This window comes from Bolinopsis microptera, chromosome 2 (genome assembly GCF_026151205.1).
Source record: "Bolinopsis microptera isolate Bmic1 chromosome 2, MBARI_Bmic_1.0, whole genome shotgun sequence".
NCBI classification, from domain to species: Eukaryota; Metazoa; Ctenophora; class Tentaculata; order Lobata; family Bolinopsidae; genus Bolinopsis; species Bolinopsis microptera.
The window spans coordinates 18,320,385-18,343,168 of record NC_087073.1 but is presented as its reverse complement, the minus strand read 5'-3'; the positions used below and the strand labels follow the sequence as shown (position 1 = coordinate 18,343,168).

At 39.0% G+C, this 22,784-nt stretch overlaps 5 protein-coding genes across 5 annotated transcripts in view; 2 read left to right on the top strand and 3 right to left on the bottom strand.

Moving 5' to 3' along the window:
• LOC134811006 (semaphorin-4D-like) overlaps nucleotides 1-5,835 on the top strand; it is a 40,027-nt gene extending 34,192 nt beyond the window's left edge. Inside the window, exons 14-19 of the mRNA XM_063817707.1 lie at nucleotides 741-853; nucleotides 2,771-2,908; nucleotides 3,063-3,307; nucleotides 3,480-3,758; nucleotides 3,904-4,061; nucleotides 4,218-5,835. Of these exons, the coding sequence (XP_063673777.1) occupies nucleotides 741-853; nucleotides 2,771-2,908; nucleotides 3,063-3,307; nucleotides 3,480-3,758; nucleotides 3,904-4,061; nucleotides 4,218-4,892 (1,608 nt within the window). The 3' untranslated portion in view covers nucleotides 4,893-5,835. The remainder of the gene's footprint in view (nucleotides 1-740; nucleotides 854-2,770; nucleotides 2,909-3,062; nucleotides 3,308-3,479; nucleotides 3,759-3,903; nucleotides 4,062-4,217) is intronic.
• An 88-nt stretch (nucleotides 5,836-5,923) lies between these two features.
• Nucleotides 5,924-7,028, bottom strand: LOC134811675 (mitochondrial import inner membrane translocase subunit Tim9-like). The gene is made up of 3 exons (XM_063818702.1): nucleotides 6,963-7,028; nucleotides 6,720-6,815; nucleotides 5,924-6,513 (listed from the first exon to the last, which is right to left on the bottom strand). The coding sequence occupies exons 1-3, from the start codon at nucleotides 7,023-7,025 to the stop codon at nucleotides 6,403-6,405; spliced, it is 270 nt and encodes an 89-aa protein (XP_063674772.1). The 5' UTR covers nucleotides 7,026-7,028; the 3' UTR covers nucleotides 5,924-6,402.
• Nucleotides 7,029-7,143: 115 nt separating this feature from the next.
• The window catches only part of LOC134811280 (conserved oligomeric Golgi complex subunit 6-like), a 28,203-nt gene continuing 12,562 nt past the window's right edge, over nucleotides 7,144-22,784 (bottom strand). The window contains exons 9-11 of the mRNA XM_063818057.1: nucleotides 8,213-8,380; nucleotides 7,894-8,019; nucleotides 7,144-7,727 (exon numbers count right to left, since the gene is read on the bottom strand). Coding sequence (XP_063674127.1) covers nucleotides 7,539-7,727; nucleotides 7,894-8,019; nucleotides 8,213-8,380 — 483 coding nt within the window. The 3' untranslated portion in view covers nucleotides 7,144-7,538. The remainder of the gene's footprint in view (nucleotides 7,728-7,893; nucleotides 8,020-8,212; nucleotides 8,381-22,784) is intronic.
• LOC134811279 (uncharacterized) lies at nucleotides 15,326-19,768 on the bottom strand. Its single transcript, XM_063818056.1, has 2 exons — nucleotides 19,004-19,768; nucleotides 15,326-18,861 (listed from the first exon to the last, which is right to left on the bottom strand). Exons 1-2 carry the CDS (start codon nucleotides 19,724-19,726, stop codon nucleotides 17,686-17,688), a joined length of 1,899 nt encoding a protein of 632 aa, XP_063674126.1. The 5' UTR covers nucleotides 19,727-19,768; the 3' UTR covers nucleotides 15,326-17,685.
• On the top strand, nucleotides 15,332-16,802 carry LOC134811284 (uncharacterized). The gene has a single exon (XM_063818060.1). The coding sequence runs from the start codon at nucleotides 15,492-15,494 to the stop codon at nucleotides 16,800-16,802; it is 1,311 nt and encodes a 436-aa protein (XP_063674130.1). The 5' UTR covers nucleotides 15,332-15,491.

Sequence of the window (22,784 nt, the reverse complement as noted above, 5' to 3'; positions counted from 1 at the left end):
CATATATCCGATATTTCTATTGTCATGATATACGTTATCCTTATCACTAGAGATATAACCCCCCACTTTCACCCTCTCCTCCTCTATTCATCCTCCATTATAAATCTAATAACTCAGAGCTCCTATCTCTTATCACTAATACCTGTAATCACATCTACATGCTATGTCAACTCTCTCTCTCTCCACCATCATCTCCCCTTCAGTTGTATAACTCCCTGTCCAACACACCAGGTCTCCCTCCCTCCCTCTCACTTTATGTTACAGGTAGTCCTAAGTTCTAAGTAATATCTCGACAGGAGATCATGCTTTTACCACATAATAATATATCAGCTCAACGTTACAATCACTCACAGTTATATATATATATATCAGAACCTCTCTCTCTCTCTCGTATCGTACAATTAATATCGTGGTGAGTTATCGAGAGTCAGGATTTTACCCAGATTCTGTGTTCTATTATAACTTGTTCAAGAAGATCCCAGAAGATGTGCATATGTGTCAAGTTTTGTCATAAATTCAGTTATGGTGCAATACCCTGACTTGTAAGTCGTTGCGAGGGTCCTTAGTCGATCAATTAGAGTAAAATCATGGTTAGAATCAGGCTCTCAGAGATTCGGAATGAATATAATATGACACTGTCGTATAATAAGACGTGGACTGTCAGTCGAGAGAGTACTAAAGTTAACGAGTTCCTTGAAGGTTGAGTGCAGATCTAATAAAACTAACCCACTCCTTTGCAGGGAGATGGAAAAGTAATCTCAGTAACATACGGTGCTGGTCACGTGTACGCTATGGGAACTAACTGGGTTACCAGTGTTCCTATCAAACAGGAATGTGCAGCCTCGAGTTGTGGGTAAGTCTGTTCGTTTGTTTGTTTGTTCGTTTGTTACGATTATTACTTTTGTCTTCTGATATTCCACGTTGTTAAGTTTGTACAACACTCCAGTTCCGTCTCCTAATTTTGGGTTTAGTTTGCCAACTAACTACGATGTTGAAGTTTACAAGACACGTAAAGTAAATATAAAGTTAGTTAAACTGTTGCTCACTGGTGAATGGTGATACGCAGTGTAAATGGTGTTGTGTTGATTATGGTAAATAAACTGCCATTGTGGCAGTTAACTGACGTTTCTACTATTTGTTTTTACTGAAATATTAGTGTCATTACTGTTACATTGGTGATGTGTTATATACGGTCACGTGTGTGTTTAAAAAAGTGCCGCAATACTCACACTAATAGCGTTGCTAATTACATCGGAATAATAATAGTACTAAATTACCGTGATATTATAATAGAATTATCCGTCCAAGTCTGTATTGAGTCAATCGGTGGAACATTGAGATCTTTATAATAGTTAGCTTTATTTTACCATCGCTATATTATCTTGTTTTTAGGACAATATGTTGAAGCGAAAGGCGAGACTTCTTCTAGATACAATATTCAAAGTTTAATTCATCATGACAACTTTTTATGGCTTAATTCAGAGAAACTTACTCCGATGAAATAAAATAGATCCACCATCGTTAGGAGGTTCAACTGAATCTATTGTCCGTTCAATCGATATTCTGATATGAGTAATTAGTGACAAAGTTCCAGTTTCAATGTGAAGATGAATTTATCAACTCAGCTTTTCAGCGCAATGTTCATGAACTGATACATCTGTTCGCTGCTAAGATTCCACTGAAACTATAATCCATTTAATTTGAGTCTATTCTGTAAAATGTAGTTGAAAGCTAGATTATATTTCCAAATTTTCAAACATTTTTTGCGGCACCACGACCTTTTGAAGCACTAGACTCTTGGTTAATGGATACGTCTGTAAGCTCCAAAAAGTCTCCATAATGCTAATAAACAATACCAATACATTATAACTAGAATCACTGATGCAGTAAAATAGCCCAATGTATAGAGTCCAATATTTCATGGTCCACTAGTCAATAGGTGGACCTAATCAATCCTATTGTGTTAGGTAAATTCAGCCCCAACATCTGTTACCCGAATATGGGGTCTGCAGTTACATATCCTTTGTGTAAAACTATAGAAATATGTGTTACATCACTTCCAGTCTAGTTATATAGTCGGTTATTTAGGTGGGTTCAAAGCAACGGCGCTCCTGTTACAAATAGTTCATCTCGAGTTAGTGGTACGTTTTGTCACAATCAAATAAAAGGGACGACCGTGTTCCGTGCTACAGAATGAGTTGTACCGCAAGGAATTCCGTTCAGCCGCTTGGAAATGTTTGCATACATAAGTGATAAGGCGCGAGCCTTTGATGGTAGTCGGCTCTTTCAGTTTACTTTTACATCTTTGGACACACGCCGTTTTGGGACATAATTTGTAAATGAATTACGTGTACTGGAACGCGCACAAGCCTTTTAGATAGTTCCAGCATTTACTGTGACAGAAACCGTGCGCGCGTTCCCCGCGGGCTCAATCAAACATTCAAATTCATTTATTTATTGATGTGGTAGCGTAGCAGGTCGAAACTTCTGAACTACTTCTTTAATATTAGTAGTCGTTCTGGCCAATAACTTTTAAAATGATAACATGATGTCATCGTGCTTTTTTCTAAAAGTGAGCCTAACAAGACACTGTTAGTTAATAATGTACTATAAAACTTGTATCATTTATGAACGTGAAATGTGAATCGTAGAACATATCCGGGTATTTTAATTAATAATATGAATATTCCGATTCAAATCATGTAACACGGTTCATAAGTCACTGACGTTTGATTTCACAGAGTACTTACTGACCAGTTTCTATTTTCAGTGAGTGTGTTGGAGCTCATTTCCCTTACTGTGGCTGGTGTTCCGATGTGACTCTTGGAAAGTGGTCCTGTACCACTAAGACGAAATGCCCTTCTACTGACTGGGTGGCACCTACTGACACCTGTAAACCTCTACCAACGTAAGTTTTACAATTAACTTTTGTGTGTACAGTAGCTTTGAGTTAAGGGGACAACAATATGATGGTCGCAGAGTGACAACATAACCTCAAAACTCGATTACAATTTTCACATGCCGTGGTTTCCCCATTATATCATGATCTCATTTCTCTGCAGGTTCTTCAAGTCACCACAGAACATCACTCTTGGTGAAGGAGCAACAGCTCAATTCAAATGTGCGTCACATGACGCCCTGGTGACCTGGGGTAAGGACGGAGTTGGACTACCTCGCAAAGCTGTCTTCCTGGACTCTGGAAATATCTATATTCCTGAAGTGAGGCTGGAAGACACTGGTTACTACGAGTGTTCGGTGAACAACACTTCTGGTGTTGTTGTGTCCCGGGGTTACCTTTACGTTCAAGGTATGTTCTATTGTACTGGCTTGACAAAGTTTAGCCTCTCTGGTTTACAATTACATTTCGAGAACTATCATTTCTTCCTTCTCAATAGACTAGTATATGCTTCAATCCACATCAAATTCTAATTTCTATTATAATATAATACTACGTCATTGTAACATGTCTTTTTTCACAGTTGCAGCAAAGTTCAGAGTAGAACCGTCCAATGTGACGGTTACAAAAGGAAACCAGGATCTCATCCTTACTTGCAGAGTTGAGGGTCTACCTAAACCTGAGATTTGGTGGGAGCGAACTAACGGAGAATTACCAGATGGCAGTGAACAGCTTCCAAATGGGGATCTAGAGATATTCAGGGTTATGAAGGCTGATGAAGGCGGTTATATCTGCTTTATCAAGAACGATATCGGCAAAATCAGCCAGTCTAAGAGCAAAACTGCCTACGTTACTGTCAATGGTGAGTGTTTTTCTCTCTCTGAATTTTAGCCATTATTTTTATAAAGTCAGCTTGTTTTTAAGTGAGACTGAATTCAATTCCTTCTTCAATTCCTTCTCAATTAAATGGATACCTAGAGATTTATTAACCACAACTCATTCTTCAGACAAGTTGGATCCTTACAGTCCTGCTGCGGACGAATCATCCTACGACTCCCCCATCTCAATAACAGTCCTGACTATCGGTATCGTTATCTCTGCTGTCGTGTGCTTTGTCATCGGTCTCACCGTTCACATGGTCTACAGAAGAAGGAAGCAGAAGAGGGTAAGTGCATCATGTTTACTTGTTCCGTATGATCTCGTCTTTGAGAGGTAGAACAACTTTTTTTTTCCCTTCAAATCATATTGCCATCAACCACAATTTGGTGACAATTGAGAAAATATCTTCGTTTGCCTCTGAACTAACAACAATCACTCTCAGGATTACATAGAAGACAGCCCTCACCAAGGCACCTACTCTCAGTTCAGTGGTTGTCCTCACCAGGATGACGCGGGCTACCTCTGTCCTCTTCCCAACCAAAACTGGAACAGCACGTGGCAGTCATATCATCGTCATCAAACGGGACTATCCAGTCACGGTGCCTTCACTCCCGACACCGCCATGACAAACTTAATGACGGACGAGGAGGCTCCTCCAGCCTATTCTCCAGGGAATGGTCAGACTATGTCTGATTGGTACCCTAGATCAGCAGCGTCTCTACCCAGTCGGGACTACGCTGAGATTATGACAGTACCGCTGCGACCTCCGCCTATTTCGCCGCCAGTCCTGCCACCCGGTGCCTTCAACGCCCACAACGCCATTAATGGACACATGTCTCCTCTCATGAGCAATAGCACCACTCTCCCCATTTCTAGAGACTTTTACCCTGGCAACATGCCAGGCATTTGTTATCCTCCCGCAAATATGCCAGCGTCACGTGCCACACCAGTTCCACATGATCTACCAGTGGCAGATTTGCCAGTATCGAGTGGTGTGCCAGTGCACAGCACGGCTCCCATCACTTCATCCTCACAAGACGGACAGAATTTAAATAGACTGCTGCCTGGACTAATCAGCGATTACAGTACAAAATTGCAGGTCTCCAGTGCTATATGAACTTCATTTTAATTTTTTTAACTGTTTGATTATTTTTCGTAAAATTGATTGAAAGGGCTACGTTTTATTTGAGTGAAACGGCTGATGAGTCTCGTTTTTGAATTCTTTTTATTCAAAAGAAGCTTAACGGTAAAAGCTACTCCAGAAATTGGTATGTTGAACTGCAACAGTTATCCATGATTTTACGAGAACAATTTTTATATTTTAAGTGGATAACTTTCATAAAATCGTAATAAATACAGATGTTAAAGATACCTAAGGTATTCTATATAAAATTTAGATTCTTTTATCCTTACGAAACTCAGGCTGTTATAGTTGAACACTAAAATCTAACCGATTTAATTTTGATATTTGAATGTTGATACGTGATCAAGAGAAATGGTTTTGATTTGCCACATTCTGCGATTGTTTTTATGTAAATTATTTTTAATTCAAAACATTGATGATACCAAAGGATGAGACTTTTACATCCCAAATTTTATATTTCGACGTTTTAAAACTTTACCCTGAAAATTACTCATATTTTACCATATAATAAATAACTCAAAATCTTGAATTGCTAGGGTTAAAACGTCGAAGATAAAAAAATTGCATCAAGTACCTTAAATTTTAAAAGCTTTATGTTTTTTGAGTCATAATGGCACAAAACTAAGCAGTCAGAAGATGGACACTGACAATCGCTGGAAAAATAACATTTACTCTTAGTTTACCCTCTGAATTCTGAAGTTTAAATTTACCACACCGAATTCTTTTCGTGATTATAACCAAGATTTTTTATAACAATTCCCCAATAATTTTGAAGCTTGTTTATGGGTCAATCAATTATGTAATGTCTTATTGATTAATAGGTACCGTCAAAATATTTAAAACCGTCTATTATTTGTCTGGTTAGACTTGTTCTGTACATAAAACGACATTTTTTATAAATTTGTCTAATTCCCAATTCAGTATTATTCTTTTGTTCAATAACTCTCAAGAATTAAAACCAGCTCTATTTTGCAAATAATAAATTAGTTCTGGGTTCATCAAAATGTCACATACGATACAAATACTCCACTTAAAATGCACCCATAGTCATACGCACTACGCAGTAGCTAGATCATTAGATTGTATATTATTGATATAACTGCAGACGAATCGATTATATCAAAAGGACTAACAATTTAAAGTATCAATAATTTAGCAAATAGTAAAAAATCTCGAGCACTAGTGCCTAGTTATAGAGTGTATTATTTTGTTGCTAACGAGTGATCCTAAATTTACATATGATGCAAACTGAAGTCTGATCATGAATTTAATCGCAGATGTAAACTAATATATTACAAGTTAAAAAGCCAGGGTGAATAACCGTTAAAAGGGAGGCTTTAAACTTAAAGATGTACAAAAACTTGGTAAAATGGCGCGTGGCGAGCAACGACTAGATGTATCCAGTCATGTCATAGTTACTATTCATCTAGCAGTATTCTTTGAACTCAGCATTGAGATGAAGTGATTCTGAGTCGGATGTGGATCATCCTTCCGGCTTTGGAGGATCTTGTCCCAGCTTCTCCTTCATGAAATTAATCATTGTCCGATTGGAGGCGTTGAAGTTCTTTGAGATGCAGTCATCTGCGCATTTACCCTGGAAGTAACTTATTAACACCTAATTAGAGTATAAGTGCTCAATTATACAAACACATCATTAGTAAATGCGTGAGGGTGCAGCAATGCTATCGTTTAACTTTGATTTAAATATAATTTAAAATGGAAAAGTCCATGAGTATCCACAGAACTATTTGGAATCGTAAATTGAGTTCTAGACGAATGCGTCCTAAATCACAAACTAACCTCGTCAGCATTAAGAGCACCGTCTCCTAGACTGTACACACAGCGTGAAAAACATTCTTCCGTCACCATGTTGAACATCGCACCAAACTGCCGCATCTGAAGTGGACAGATTGTTAACAGGCAAATCTTGTCATTTCAGGGATCTGTCAATATGCAAATAATCTTTGAGTTCTTTCCCAATAATCACACAGGAAATAATTGAAGAATAAACAATTAATTGAATGAAAGTAAAAAGCAACTAACGTTATTAATCATAGCTTGAGGATCTTGTCCCCCGATCATTCCTTGCTGGCCGAACATACTCATTTTCTAAATCAGGCGGAGGAGTTAGTTGTTTATTATAAGTGATAAGTATTATATTAGTTCTAGGGTAAATTAGACGATATAATAACAGTTCTAACTTTTTAAGAATCGAATTGAAGTTGGGCCCAGCCAATGCAAATACGCAAGAATCAATCCATAAATGTATTACAATCTCAAAGTTTTCAGTATTACACAAAAGTATTCATAACAAAATCAATATTTCAATTGTTTAGTGTTTGCTCAATAACTAATTTAACATCACAAAACTTGAAGAGTGCCCTAAAGTACTTCATTCACAAACTACAGCCCCTTCATTCAAGATCATGCTTTAAATACTAGCAATAATATTCGTCTGCACATTAAGGTTACATGCAGTGCACATTTTAAAAGATCAAATACCCATAGATCCAGTTAATAGTTATATATAAGTTATACTTATAGACATAGATCAATGAAAATAGAGGAGGATTTAAACCAAAAGTGGTGAAAATTGGAGGATCTCTACTGTTTATTAATTTATTTCAAAAGCTGAGCAATCTGATCAGGGGATTTAAGCAGGATCCCCTCATTGCACGTGGACTGAATCAGAGTTGTGTACACCTTAACGAACTGTTCGCACGCGCCGCGCCACACTGTGTTCCGGTGACGTAATGCGGACAATCTCGTACACTGTTGTAACCATAGCAACTCTGTGTTCAGCAATGCCTGGGCCGGGGAGATGGATTAAATTAGTTACTCGTACTCAGTAATGGCTAACAGTTCTGATCAAGTCAAAGAAGTTCTACTTAGGTCTTAAATAAGACTCTTAACAAAGTTTTTTGTTTATGCACCCGATAACTTGTACCTAGTTTAGCTGCAAAGTAGAAATTACCTGATCAAGTTTAGAAGCAACAACAGAGAGTCTGTCCTTGTTAATCATCTCGGCTGGAGGAATTTTGGTTGTCTTTATCATGTGATCGTACTGAAGGTTTGTCAGGGTCTCCAACTCTTCATTTATCTGTTGTGGTGTAATTAAATTTAATAAGATCCTGTGAATTTGCAGCTTCAACTATGATTGAAGTGGTTTGGAGATGAGAAGATGGGTAATTCTACTATTTAATCAACGCTCTTTTTCATAAGATTGACGGTCTATCTTTCAATCAATACCAAAAGTAATCTCATTAAGCAATTTAACTATTTTCAGCTCGTACCTTGTTTTGGAGTAGTTCCAACTTGTTATCAGTATTCTCGTACATAGCCAGAACATTGTAAAGACAGGCCACCAAGTTGATGATGTAAACAGCGTTATCTACCGGGTCCAATTGAGAGGCAGACATGTTACATAGAGTAAGGATGGGTCCAATCACCACGTGCAGCAACTGATTGGATGTGGGGTGTCAATCACAGAGCCTGATACAATCGTAGTAGATACTGTAGTAGATACTTATCTAGTTTCACTAGTCACTAGTCACACTTTGTAAGGGTTTGGATCCAACAATGGTGGACAGATTCAATTTCAGGAGGATATTTATAAGATAGGCGGACAACTGTTAGATAAGCTGTATGAACCGTAACATTTTGATAAAGATGTATTATCATTCTAGTAGTATTTGAGGGCCTCAAGTCCCCCTTATCGCAGAACAGCCAGGGTGATGTGGGAATGTTTCACTGCACCACTAATGTAAAAGACGGAACAGTACTAGTAAGACTCTGAGCAATTCGATTAAAGTGTCCATAATGTCTGAGAACTCTTTAAATATCAAGTGCATAAATTTGGTTGTGACAGATTTTTTTTAATGTGATAAAAAGCATATACTAGCTGATACTTCGAACTTTTTTATTATCGTAGAATAAACTCAACACTTTCCACATCGCTGGTTTTTGAAGAAGATATTAAGAACATAATATTGATTTTTCGATTCTTCGAACTTAGCTCCGCTTTGTATAATAGTGGAAAATGTGAGGAGTTGAGAGAGTTGGCAGTTACATTGATTCTTTATTGGAAACCTTTACAACATTAAATTTAAAAAGGCATTATCTTGCGGGATTTTATACATATTATCCTTAATGTTAATATTCACTATCGATATTTCCTTATCTCTAAGAACTTAGATCATTAGTTTGATTACCCCAACCTCGAGGTGGACAATTTGTGTTATTAACGCCTTAAAACGCTTTTCATTGATAGCTACTTAATTAATAGACAATGTAAAAAGTCTTCAACATTGTCTTTAAGTTTACTTTTTGTCTTTAGTAAATCCATTATGGCCTCAATTTATTCTATGTACCAAAATAAACTTAAGTGATACATGTGCAAGAATATTTTATTTAAAGTCGACACTGCTTTAGTTTAAATTTCCCCTTTTATCATTTTCATCGACTAAATTATCCTAATTTAATAAGCAAACCAACGAATTCTAGGACTACATTTTTTGATATATTCCGACGTGAATGTCAATACATCTTGTGTCCAGTAACGGAAAATTGGATTAGTCGTGCAGCGAGCTGACGAATTATTGAGACATAAGAAATAATTCTCAAAGTTTAACCATTTATCTTTTATTTGGTAAGCTGAAATTAGTCCGACGCGACTGTTTTACCGATCATTCGGTCCTTGCATTACGACCGGTGTACACGCTTAAGGGTACCGGAGCTAACAAAAGTAAATTAAAGGTAGCTAACACAGTAACAGCTGTTAAATTTTATAACAACAATGCATTTTATATGCCGAGACTGTATTGCTGTTGAAATTGAACAATACCTTTCCAGCAGCATCAGAAAGGTTTGTTCTATTTCAATTTTCAATAGTTCTAAAGAAAACTTCGCCGTGTTCAGATGGATATTCAATATCCCATCTTTGAAATGCACGATGAATTTTCAATTATATTTCTGATATTATTATTACATTTATATAATATTTGTTTTGAAAATAGGTATAAATAACAGTTCACTATTTCAATCTAGCTATGACCTTAAACCAGTCTTCACATTGGAACCCAGCAGCCTACAAACGGATAGAAAACGATGTTGAACGCCTCATCTGGGCAGTTTGGCTAATGCTGTTGTTTCTAGTGTCTCTCTTAGGAGACACCACCATTCTTGTAGCTTCCATTAAGTACAAAGCCTTTAGACTGAATAAACTCATAGTAACGTTCATCCAGCACATCGCTGCGTGTGACCTCCTCATATCATTTGTTACCATCTTCACACAAAGTGTTTCTTTAATGATGAACCGATGGGTCTTCGGAACATTTGTTTGCTACGTGGAGGTTTACCTAGGATCTTGTGGTGTCATTGCGAGCATACTCCTGGTTTGTGGGATGACGGTGGTGAAGCTGCTGATGTTGAAGTTCCCCCTTAAAGCAAGATCTAGGTCAATAAAACACGCCCACATGGTCTGTGCAGGCCTGTGGACTTTGTCATGTTGTGTCCCGGGTGTGTTTCTCATGGTAGATAAAGATGATGTAAAAGTCGATGAAAGCAAATACACGTGCAGTTTTCTGGGGAATTCCTCTAAGTCATAGTAAGGGGAAAAGTGGCATTCCGTTGGATTCGAATGTTCACAAGGATTTCTCAACGGAATATGGTAGTTAGGACCCCTACGAACATAATTAGACTTGTTGCCAATTTTGTATCTCAACGGAAACACCACTTTTACCACTTTTTACCACCTTTGTACCACCTTTCTGGTTTGCCAAATATCTTTAGTTGTGAACATCATAGAAGGCTGCAAATTAACCTAGAATGTTTATCTTATCAAGGAGTAAAACTTTTGTATCAACAATTTTTACATCGGACAATCAGCTAATTGGATAATTACCAATTAGTTAATCACCAAAAAAAGTGAAAATTTTTTATTGGCTCAAAATGATCGAAATCGTTTGAAACACGGAGAAATGTAGTTTTTAGAAAAACTTCAAAAATTTTTCACTTAAAATTTTTTTTCGAGACTTTTTTTTTCGAGACAAAAAAAAGTTTGAAAATTTGAAAATATTTTTTTCCGCCAAAAGTGATCGAATTGCATGAAACGTGGATAAAAATGCCTTGCAGAAAAATTTCGAAGATTTTTAGATTGAGGAATACTAAAATCTAATTACAATACAGCTTTATCAAATTCCACATAAAGAAACAGCACAAAAGGACCATTTAAGATCGAACCGATTTTACCTGCTGTACTATCATTTTATTGATTTCAATGATCAAAACCTCTGTCAATCTTGCCAATCTATACCGGGTATCTGAATGTACCGGACCTCTTATTTACCTCTATAATTAGACCCAGTTGTGCAAGAAATGCGATTTCTCACAGGGGTTTCTTTAAACTGTGCACTTTTTGTCACTCTCGCAACTCGCAAGAGGCCTGGTATTATGGGGGGGGGGGGGGGGGGGGGGGGTATAGGAAGCGAGTGTAAATATACCTTCCATCATCCATTGTGGCTTTTTTGTATTGTGAATGCGCATGCTGCTTCGTTTGCTATGCCATATACCTCGAATAACCCCCATATGTCATTGCCAGGGTCGGGATAGAGCTGGAGATAGCATTGAAAAGTTGCTAGAAATAGCTAGATTTAGAGTAAACTGGTGGTAGCTGGGTGGTGCTAGCATGGATGTAGCAGAACGTAGCTACACGGGGTTTCATTGGAGTTGGTTATTTTAATGGCCAAAGAGTGCCGGAACTAAAGTTACTTAAGATTGCAGTTTAGGGGCAGTGTAAACCACGGTGTAGTCAGGGACACAGAGCTACAGTGCAGGAGTACTGCAAAAGAACAGTGCAAGTGATACAGTCTGCAACAGTAAAACTCCGAAGAAGGAGGTAAGATTGTGGCTACAGAGGAGGAGAGTAGCTGGAACCTGATTGTGTTTGTGTTGAAAGAAGAGGAGGAAGAAGAGTTTCCTGCTCTGGTAACTGTATTTTTGGAAGAGGTGGGGTGAGAACTTATTTTCAAGCGACAAGGGTGGGCTGGAAGCAACCAGATACAGCTATCCGACCTATTAAGATCACCGTCCTGAGCTTAACAGCATTTCATCAGAATCTTATGAAAACAGAGAGACTGACCCACCCTTTTTAGATCCAACGAAACCCTTTATATAAATCGACTTTTCTGCATGAATTACTTCATGGTATCTTCTTATCAAGGCTACAGACCTTGCCGTACCGGATTTATTGATCAAAGTGAGTCTCTTTAGCCCTCTTCTTCTTTAGAGCTTTAGGTTAGTGATCAAACTCTTCGCTACTCGCTCTTCACTGGATCTATCAGGACAGATTCACATCTTTTTAGGTCTCAACCAGCCTTAGTTTTCCTGTTTTCATCATGTAGTACGTTCTGCTACCTCCATTTTAGCACCACCCAGCTTCCATCAGTTCACTCTAAGTCTAGCTTCGTCGGCGTTTTACTGTTGCAGACTGTATCACTTGCACTGTTCTATTGCAGTACTCCTGCACTGTAGCTCTGTGTCCCTGACTACACCGTGGTTTACACTGCCCCTAAACTGCAATCTTAAGTAACTTTAGTTCCGGCACTCTTTGGCCATTAAAATAACCAACTCCAATGAAACCCCGTGTAGCTACGTTCTGCTACATCCATGCTAGCACCACCCAGCTACCACCAGTTTACTCTAAATCTAGCTATTTCTAGCAACTTTTCAATGCTATCTCCAGCTCTATCCCGACCCTGGCAATGACATATGGGGGTTATTCGAGGTATATGGCATAGCAAACGAAGCGGCATGCGCATTCACAATACAAAAAAGCCACAATGGATGATGGAAGGTATAATTACACTCGCTTCCTATACCCCCCCCCCCCCCCCCCCCCCCCCCCCCCCCCCCCCCCCCCCCCCCCCCTATAATACCAGGCCTCTTGCGAGTTGCGAGAGTGATAAAAAGTGCACAGTTTAAAGAAACCCCTGTGAGAAATCGCATTTCTTGCACAACTGGGTCTAATTATAGAGGTAAATAAGAGGTCCGGTACATTCAGATACCCGGTATAGATTGGCAAGATTGACAGAGGTTTTGATCATTGAAATCAATAAAATGATAGTACAGCAGGTAAAATCGGTTCGATCTTAAATGGTCCTTTTGTGCTGTTTCTTTATGTGGAATTTGATAAAGCTGTATTGTAATTAGTTACGAAACTCTAATATTGTGTGGTTAACCTTTTTCAGGTCCAGCCCTTTCCGCTAAGCTATTCCTAATTACTAAAATATGTCGAGATTTACTGAACTCCAACTTCAAATATTGATGATTTTAGTATTCCTCAATCTAAAAATCTTCGAAATTTTTCTGCAAGGCATTTTTATCCACGTTTCATGCAATTCGATCACTTTTGGCGGAAAAAAAATATTTTCAAATTTTCAAACTTTTTTTTTGAAGTCTCGAAAAAAAATTTTAAGTGAAAAATTTTTGAAGTTTTTCTAAAAACTACATTTCTCCGTGTTTCAAACGATTTCAATCATTTTGAGCCAATAAAAAATTTTCACTTTTTTTGGTGATTAACTAATTGGTAATTATCCAATTAGCTGATTGTCCAATGTAAAAATTTTTGATACAAAAGTTTTACTCCTTGATAAGATAAACATTCTAGGTTAATTTTCAGCCTTCTACGACGTTCACAACTAAAGATATTTGGCAAACCAGAAAAGTGGTACAAAGGTGGTAAAAAGTGGTAAAAGTGGTGTTTCTGTTGAGATACAAAATTGGCAACAAGTCTAATTATGTTCGTAGGGGTCCTAACTACCATATTCCGTTGAGAAATCCTTGTGAACATTCAAATCCAACGGAACCCTTTAATCGACCACTTTTCCCCTTACTATCATGGAAGATTCTGAAGCCTACCCTATTGGCAACATTTGCGGTGATCCCAACCATCATCACTGTAATGTCATCTGTCCTCTTGGTGAAACATCTCTTCCATGCAAGAAAAGTAGCAAAGCGCGCCGGGAGTGATGCTCGCTGGCAAGGTATTGCGACAGTTATTCTGACAGCTGCAGTGTACTGTCTGTCATTCCTCCCTGAGGCTGTAAACTTGGTGATCTGGTCACATGTGACCAGTGAGTCGTACCGAGTGATCGTTCCACGAGTCACGGAAACGATCATGTTTTTCAACGTTGTCGGTAACGTCTTTGTTTATAGCATAACTGTGCCCAGTTTTCGACAGTTTCTTAAAACGAGGATGGAGACAGTGACGACTTATCTAACAAGTTATGCTAGCTTCATTGTAACAGAAAGATCAACTGGAGATACTGAAGATATATCAAGAAATTTAGTCATCTGAACAGAGTCCGTGAAAGCTGAACAGGACTTCGCAAACTGTGGACTAAAATTGGACTTGGAATCTGTTGTAATACGTTTGGGGCCCTACGTTTTAAATATGAAACAAGAATGATGTTCGGTGATTATTGTTATTGACACACTGAAATTTACGTTGTCTGACATGATAGAGGCTATAATTCTATAAAGACGACAGAAATGCGTGACCTATTTCTGTACAAGAGTCAGGATTCATGCCAATCAAAACCCTTAAGTTGTGGTGAGATCTTGAAAATCAGAGCTACTTCTCATCACGTGACTAACTCTGTTTCACCGCTGAATGCTATTATCAAGAATATACGTTAATTCTCAAAAACCAACATATCTGGTCAGAACAACTTTTACCACGACGAAAAAGAGGATAACACAAGAAAGATGGGGGATTCCCTGCAAATATGATGGTCATTGTTTAATTTAGAATTGTGAAACTCTTTTCTTAGAGTTTTCGTTTTTAAATTCTCTGGTCAGCTGCTTCGTACAAGTTGACGATTTTGAACTATTGTTGATAGAAGTAATCTATGGTTCGTTGAAACACAGTTTCGATCATTTTTATGGCTCATTTATTCTTTTTGACTCAAAATTAACGAAGCATTTTAAAAATTGAAATTACAAGTAAAAAGTTATAAATCCAATCAAAACAAATCATCAAAGCTAGGAAACCAAAAATTCACGGTTAAAAAAATTCTTCCATGGAGACCACATGGGGCCAGATTCTTCATACTCTTGCTTGGAGATCCACTTCTTCTGGAAGGCGGATTTACCGGCGAGGATAGATCCTCCAATTCAGGATAACAAGGAACTTGTTTACGTACATGGACTGTGCTGTTGTTTTTCTTGCCTAGTTTATTATCTAGTACTATAAATAGGCTTCATTATTTTGCCGGGGACACAATGGACGGGGGTAGAATTTCACCGATCACAAAAAGATACAAAGAGAGACGTCTGAAACAATGGTCTAACAAGGTCGAGGCAGAAGATTGAACCATTTAAAAAGGGTGAGCTTGCTGAGAAAACTTAGTACGCTTCATCTTTTCCATTTTGCCGTGTCTCTTTTATTTGTGGAACACCATTCTGCCATTTTATTTATCTTTCATTTTTTGCTTCAAAATTCATCTTAATCGTGCATATTACTAAATCCATCATTAAGAAATAAATATAACAAACCCTGCAATCCCCTTTAAGATGATAAAGCTACTACCACTACTGGCATTCATTGCTGTGATAGCGGCAGTACTCTCCGATGACATGCGGGACTTGTACAGAAAGACCCAGGCCCAATACGGTTTGCCGGTCGTCTCATCCTCTCAGGAAGACTCAAAGCAACATTTCGCTGAGTTTTGTGAGTTTGTTCGAGGAGTAGAGAAACACAACAACGAGGATCCGGATGGTTTTGTAGCTGAGGTAAACATGTTTGCACTCATGTCTAGAACAGAGAGATACGATAAGTGGACAGGTCTGAACGCGTCAGATATCATAGAACAGCAGAGAAAATCTCTGAGTGTTGTTCGTGAGCCCGTGCAGATCGACTATGACTTTGAGAAGCGTCAACTTCAAGCAGCTGTTGATTACACCAGCAAGTTGCCTGGAATTAAGCAGCAAGGGGGTTGTGGGAGCTGTTGGGCTTTTGGAGCTGTTGCAGCGCTGGAGTACCAAGTCAACAAGGAGAGTAAAACCGTCAAGTCTCTGTCAGAGCAGCAGTATCTGGACTGTGTGTACGAGGGTACTCGTGATGGATGTAAGGGCGGGTGGCCGTCTAAATGTTACGATTGGACCAAAAAGAACGGCAACATGATCGCTTTAAACGGAGACTATCCTTATGTAGCCTCAGATGGAACTTGCCGTGGTTCTGCCCAGGGTATTAAGACAGGAATCCAGGGGTATACAGTCACTGGGACTAAATATCTCGCTCAAGGAGATGATGCCATGAAAGCAGCTGTTTCTGATGCGAGTATTGGGGTCATTTCCGTCGCTTTTGGAGTTATTGATAGCTTTTTCTCTTACAAGAGCGGTGTTTACTCGGGAGGGAGTGGATGCACATCAATCAACCATGCTATGGACGTTGTAGGTTACGGTACAGACTCCGGTAAGGACTACTGGAAAGTCAGGAACAGTTGGGGGCCTGGATGGGGACTTGGGGGATACATCATGATAAAGAGAGGAGGTAACACCTGCTCAATCTCCAAATACGGCCACTATCCCCTTGTCACCGGTTCTGATGGAGATGGTGGAGATGGTGGTGACGATGGTGACGATGGTGAGGATGACAAAAAGACATGTAAATGGGTAACAAAAGAAGACCAGAAGATGAAGCAAAGGATCCAGGGAGATATCTTGAAGAAAGCTGATGCCCAAAAAGCTTGTGAGGGATTGAAAGAATGCAATGCTGTTACCTGCAAGAATAACAACAATTGTTGGTTAAATAAGATACCTAAAGGAAAGACAGACACGAGGTTTACTAGTTACGTCCTAAAATGTAAAACGAAAGCTACCTAGATCTTCATTTAATGTTCCTGTAGCTTTCTGAAACTAATCCTTGGTCGACGAATATCAACTCAGAGGAATCAAACTGTATTTACAATATATGCATGATTATCATTTTATCATATCGATTTTATTGAACTGACCCTGTTAATTTTAGTTTTGAATTGCCTTTATCGCAGAGAATGTTGTTTATTTGTGCTTACTAAACAAATTGTTTTTAACTTAAATGAAAAAACTTGAGAAATCGGCTACAATCAAGCCTGCTGTAAAGGACTCAATCTTATAAATGAATGTTTATGAGTTCGGAAATAATTCCTAATCTAATTTATATGAATAGAAGGGTCATGTTTAGAATCAGCTGAAAGTCTGGCATGTCCTTCTGGAACAGGTTATTAAAAGGCAAGAAAACAATAACGATTAGTAAATAATTTGTTCGATAAACTTCTGATAAACACACGAATAAAAATAACTGCATATAATCAATATTACATAACAAAACAGTTATCAAAAGTGACCTTTGAATATCAAAAGCAGACGCTGAATATAAATATTTTCTGAAACTGTACGTGACTGCCTTCTTTAAAGTCGTAACGGCTGAGAAGGGTATGTCGATGAAAAAGTACTGATCGATATGTGATAACGAACAAGAAGGCAGCTTCATATTTAGAAATTGGTAAATTGTGACATTTTCTGACCAATGATTGTCAAGAAAATGTCATGTGCGGCTAGGTTGCTAAACAACGCCATTACACCTCGTAAACTTGGGAAAATACTCGTTAATTTTCATTAATATGACTGACAATAAATTGCCCGATGACACAGTTTGGTAGTGATTTTAAAGTCAGAATTTAAAAAAGTAATTTCGAAAAAAATTACAAACAAGAAATAATAATGATCAGATAAGTTTTCTGGAGATGCAGTTGACTGCGGTGCAGAAAGCAGCACACATGGTAAAAGGAGACTTGTAACGGACACTGTAACTTCCCTTCTGCCACTTGAGCAGCTGGAACACCTCAGTGTTCTGGAACTGTAGGACGACAGTGCGAGTAGGACTGGTATCATCACTCTCATGAGGAGCAGGTCGTTGTATCAGTCCAGTAGCTTCAACGTAGGGGGTATTATCAGTCCCTGAGATGGCTCCAATGGAGCTGTTGTAGAGGTGTACAGTTAGCAGGTTCCTCTTCTCTGAGTAGTGGAGACCGTAAAACAGGGTGGACTTGTTGCTTTCCAGGGAGCTGACCAGTGTGCTTCCTCTGCTGAGCGGTCTGTGTGACATCCTCAGGGCGTGTGTAAAGTTATCAGTGTAGGAACAGTTCAGCATCTTGGGGGCCGTGTTGTTGTTGTGCCGGTTTATCAGTCCAAGCTGCTTCTCGTCCGTTCTCATGCAGTCGTTCCTAAGCATGATGTCGTAGTGAACCCCGAGGGACATAACACCAGTCTGCTTGATCGCTCTCAGTGCCACTGCTTCACCTCCCACTTCAGCGACCATGAACTGCGCCTCCTGCACTCCCGTCACTCCTTTCACCACCCGTAGAGTACACTGGCTGGCACTGTCTGTATCAGAGAAAACCCGCGGCGTATTCTTAGGTAAAGTCCGTTTAGCGATCTCAAAGTTTATCCTGATGTTGGTTGGTAGTTTGGGTCCAGCTGCTCTCTTCTGCAGATTCGTTACAGCCTGACTTGCTAGAAACTCCAGGGAAGGTATGGACTTGCTGACGGTGATGTTGTGAACGTGATTCTTTGTAGCTACGGAGAGAGATGACCTCCCAATCCAGCAGAGTGCTGAGATAAACTTGTCACAAGGAGTAACAACCTTTTTCATCAGACTCCCCGTAGTATGGTAGATACACACCATGTTAGCTCCCGTACTGTTAACACGTCCTCCGATAGCTATGAGACCGTCTGTTTGTCGTACCGCCATTTTCGTGGAACCAATAGCGAAGGGAGTCAGGACTAGTTTCTCTTCGAGAATCTGATGCTTAGGGTCCACGTTGACTATGGTAGCAGCTGCGCAGGGGTGGTGGATTATCAGGAGTTGTCCTCGATCTGGGCAGCACCAAGAGTGTAGCTCCTGCGGGGGAATTTAACATTAGATTTTAAAAAGTTAATTAGGGGTTTTACAATTGGGAGGATGGACATTGGACACTAGTTTGGTGATGATCAAAGATTGATGATAAAAACGCATTTAACTGACTAAATGGAATTGAACCTACCTCAACGCGGATGTCGATGGATATCTTGGCGACGATTCTTCTTCCGGCTACACTGGTTACCAGGATCTCCGTACTGTTCTCCGCTGCACTGTAAACTACCTCGTCATCATGTGACCAGCAGGAGCTCTTCAGTTTAACTGTCCTCTCTTCTGGGTCGAGTTCAGCTCCGTTGTAGAGTGCGTTGTTGTAGTAGGCGTCAGAGAAAGAGATGTTATCTACGCTGATCTGAGAACTGGTGTTGGTTTCGTTAGCCACTTTGACAAGTTTCATGATGCCGTCCTCGTAGGTGATCAGCAGTGTTGGTTTAGTGTGGGCCCATCTGACTGTGCAAGCTGGAATTGTTCTGTTGGTGTCCTGGGATTCGTCTCTGATGATAACTACAGGTTTGTTGGTTACCCTGTTGCCATGTCTGTCCCAGATGAGCACGTGGTTGTAACCATGGCAACTGGCCAGGAACTGGTACTTCTTGCTCCAGGATACGTGGGTCACGTCCTTCAGTTGGGGTCGGAGAGGGTGGAGGATGGAGCTAAGCACCGGTTTTAGGACGCACACTTTGTAGGAGTTGTTTTGTTGTTTCTGTTCGTTGACAATGGCTACGGAGACCGCTGAGCTTGTGTTTCCAGTAGCTAGGAGACCGCCACCGTCAGGGTCGGGGAGCCAAGCCATACAGTGGATCTTAGCGCAGATGATAGGGGTAGTGGAGGGTTCTGTGCTGGTATACATGGTAGTAACTGGGGTAGTAGTGGGATATGTGGCCTTTCTGTTCAAGCTATTGGGAAGCAGTTTGGTAAGATTATGTATGAAAAATATCGTTCTTAGAACTTAACAGTTAAAAATCAGATTTGTATTGTTCGATTGATAATAAGAAAAAACAACGGCAAAATACTGAAGAGACGACATCTACATGTATCTTCGGCCATTGGACTCGAAAGCGAAATAACAACAGTAGAGCAGTGCTAAAATCACATACGGCATATTATTTTCCGAGCAAACAAAAGCGCGATATTAGATGGATGAGGGCGGGAGACAGTTGACGTAATAATAATTAAACCCAATAAGGTAAAATATCAAGTGCTGTGGCCTGAATTGTGAAAATTGTAAACTACAAGGCAACTTGCCCTGAAAATATTGTGGGTCGTAAAATAAACGAAAAGAGCAGGAAGTTCCAATAGAACACTAATTCAGAGGTAAACAAACTCAAGAGAAATTGGTAACAATGAATGATTTGTAAGGACTCCAACTGCCGCAAACTATTTATAATAGAAGGTAATTAGACTCCCACGTGCCCAAACATGAGACTGTCTCAATAGTGTCATGTGACAATCAAGCACTCTCATGTGAACTATTCAGACCCACCACGTGACGACCAATTATCTCACGTGACCCAATTAGTATTATTATTACTATCAAGTTGTCCTGGGTGACTGGGCGTCACGTGACGTAATCAGACCTGCTACGTGACTTAATGATCCCATCAATCCTCTCATGTGACCTCATTATGTGACCTCTCATGTGACCTTATTAGGGATCTCGTGTAACCTCCTTAATCTCTCACGTACCACCCGAAGCTCCAGACAGTAGCTGTCGTGTGCCACGAACTGTAATCAAGCGGAGGGGAGCGGTTTTGAAACATACTATTGATCCAAGGTACTGATAGTTCTTATAGGGGGATACTAGGAACAAATATTATAAGATATTTTAAACAACTGATGTTACGATTTCATCTTGTAATCACTAAATTAAATTGATTATTATGCTAACTTTAGACACCTGGTGACCATCTCATGCTCAAGGTACCAAAGAATAAAAAGTCCAAAGTTGATGACAGACGTTTCTCAAGCCATGCACCGATTGCATGGAACTCTCTTCCACTGATGTTGAGATGTATTACTGATACCAACTGCTTCAAGCGAATGTTAAAGAACCATTTATATAATCAGTTTTGATGTTTTTTCTTTCCATATGTCTTCTTTTTGCAAGACACCTTGGCTTTTATTTCTTACCGCACTCCATTTTATGTCTAAGTTCTCTACCTTTCTATGTCACTGTACTACTGTACTAACCTTTATTATACCTACATGTATTGTATGGTCTCTGCTTCTTTTTAGTTTAGTGTGGTTTAAAATAAAAGATGTTTTAATTTTGTCTTGGTCTTATATTAATATTACGTTATACTCTTGTTCATTTTTACACATTTGCTCACATCACTCACAGTCAGCCGCTCTGACATGGTTAACCACCTTCCTTGTGTTGTTGGTTAATCATATGAGCGGGATATAAATACCTCATTTCATTTCACGACAAAGTGAGTTGAATAGTAAGATTTAAGAATTCCTAAGAAATTTGACCTTCCAAAAGTCAGATGAAATTTTAGCCATATGAGAATACACCCGGTAGTGGAAGTCGGAAGATAATGTTATCTCTGTCCACGATAAGCTGCAGGGTCGGTGTAAACCTGGATATTATCCATATCAATTATCCCTGTGCATAACTGTTGAGTTTGCCTCATACTTTATGTCCCTGTCCTGCTATTATATTCTGGATAAATACCACAATTATTTTGTGGAGATCGAATGCATTGGTTGTTGGTATCACCAAGGCCCGATGATATGACCACAAATATCTTCCAGCCTCCTAAAGCGTTCCTCTGTCCAGCATTCTTAATCTCAAACAGAGTTTGAGTAGTCATTAGACGACAGAACGAATCAAATCAAACATTTAATACAGACGACTCGAGGAAATTATTTACAATCAATATTTCATCATATAAATGTTCAGTATTCACGGATTGAAACTTTTCATATATATATATATTCCCTTTCTAGCAAAGTCATCATCGGTATCCAATCAAAGCCTAATGAACCTCATTAATACACGCTAACGCCTTACTCTTGATCAGATTGGGTGACGAGATCACTAATTGAGTGCAAATATCACTGACTGAGTGCTCGGATCACATATCCGATGGATTTTAAAATGGTCATAACTCAGCCATATTTTAACCAATGAACTTGAAACTTTTGGAAAAGTTTTCAATTATCAAGCCAAATGTGTGCAAAAAATTTTGAGTTCTTAGCTTAAAGCGTTCTCATTTTATGAAGACAATAGTGAAAAAGAGGGAGTGTCACGCCACGCCCACTGTAATTGGGCGTGGCTTACGAAACTTTCAGGAAATCTAAGTTTGACCCATATCTATAATCTCTGAAATTTTGGTGCAATTTGGAGACGAATTACGTGAGTTATTAAGAGGTTGCGTGTGGGTAGTCACTTATGGGCCACCCTGTATATATCGAAAACAAAGCTCCGGCACAGTTTAACAGGAAAAAACAAAAAATGGGAAATTTCCTTTAGCACTTAGACTACTCGATTAGTCAATTATTTCCTTCGAGTAGAGTATAAATCAACTTTCATTTACGGTGATATCTTTTAATTATCTTTTACAACTTTCTTTCTACATTTAACGTGGTCTGTCCACTGTGCTTAATTTTGATGAGGTTTTATTGTGTATTTCCATCCGCTCATCTACTGTTTATGGAGGGGGCCCGTTTCTTTTTTTTTAAGAAACAAGAACGATTGATTTGGATTTGATTGTAGAGTAGACGGCTTAGAAGGAGATAAGTTTCAATACGATAGGAAGATATTTTGTAAAAATAAAATTTAAATTAGATATCGAACGATATTCAGTGTTTAATTATACTAACAGGAACCCGTCTAACCATAAATAAAGTGGTATCAAGACCCAACAATATTTATTTATTTTGCAATTTTGACACCACTTAAG

Excerpts from the sequence above, each read along its gene's own strand:
- LOC134811675 (XM_063818702.1), bottom strand. The coding sequence starts at position 7,025 with ATGAGTATGTTCGGCCAGCAAGGAATGATCGGGGGACAAGATCCTCAA. Across the intron at positions 6,816-6,962 it reads CTCAAGCTATGATTAATAAC|ATGCGGCAGTTTGGTGCGAT; the intron begins GTTAGTTGCTTT and ends TGTCCACTTCAG. Across the intron at positions 6,514-6,719 it reads GTGCTCTTAATGCTGACGAG|GGTAAATGCGCAGATGACTG; the intron begins GTTAGTTTGTGA and ends AGTTACTTCCAG.
- LOC134811284 (XM_063818060.1), top strand. The coding sequence starts at position 15,492 with ATGATAAAGCTACTACCACTACTGGCATTCATTGCTGTGATAGCGGCA.
- LOC134811279 (XM_063818056.1), bottom strand. The coding sequence starts at position 19,726 with ATGTATACCAGCACAGAACCCTCCACTACCCCTATCATCTGCGCTAAG. Across the intron at positions 18,862-19,003 it reads CCATCGACATCCGCGTTGAG|GAGCTACACTCTTGGTGCTG; the intron begins GTAGGTTCAATT and ends ATTCCCCCGCAG.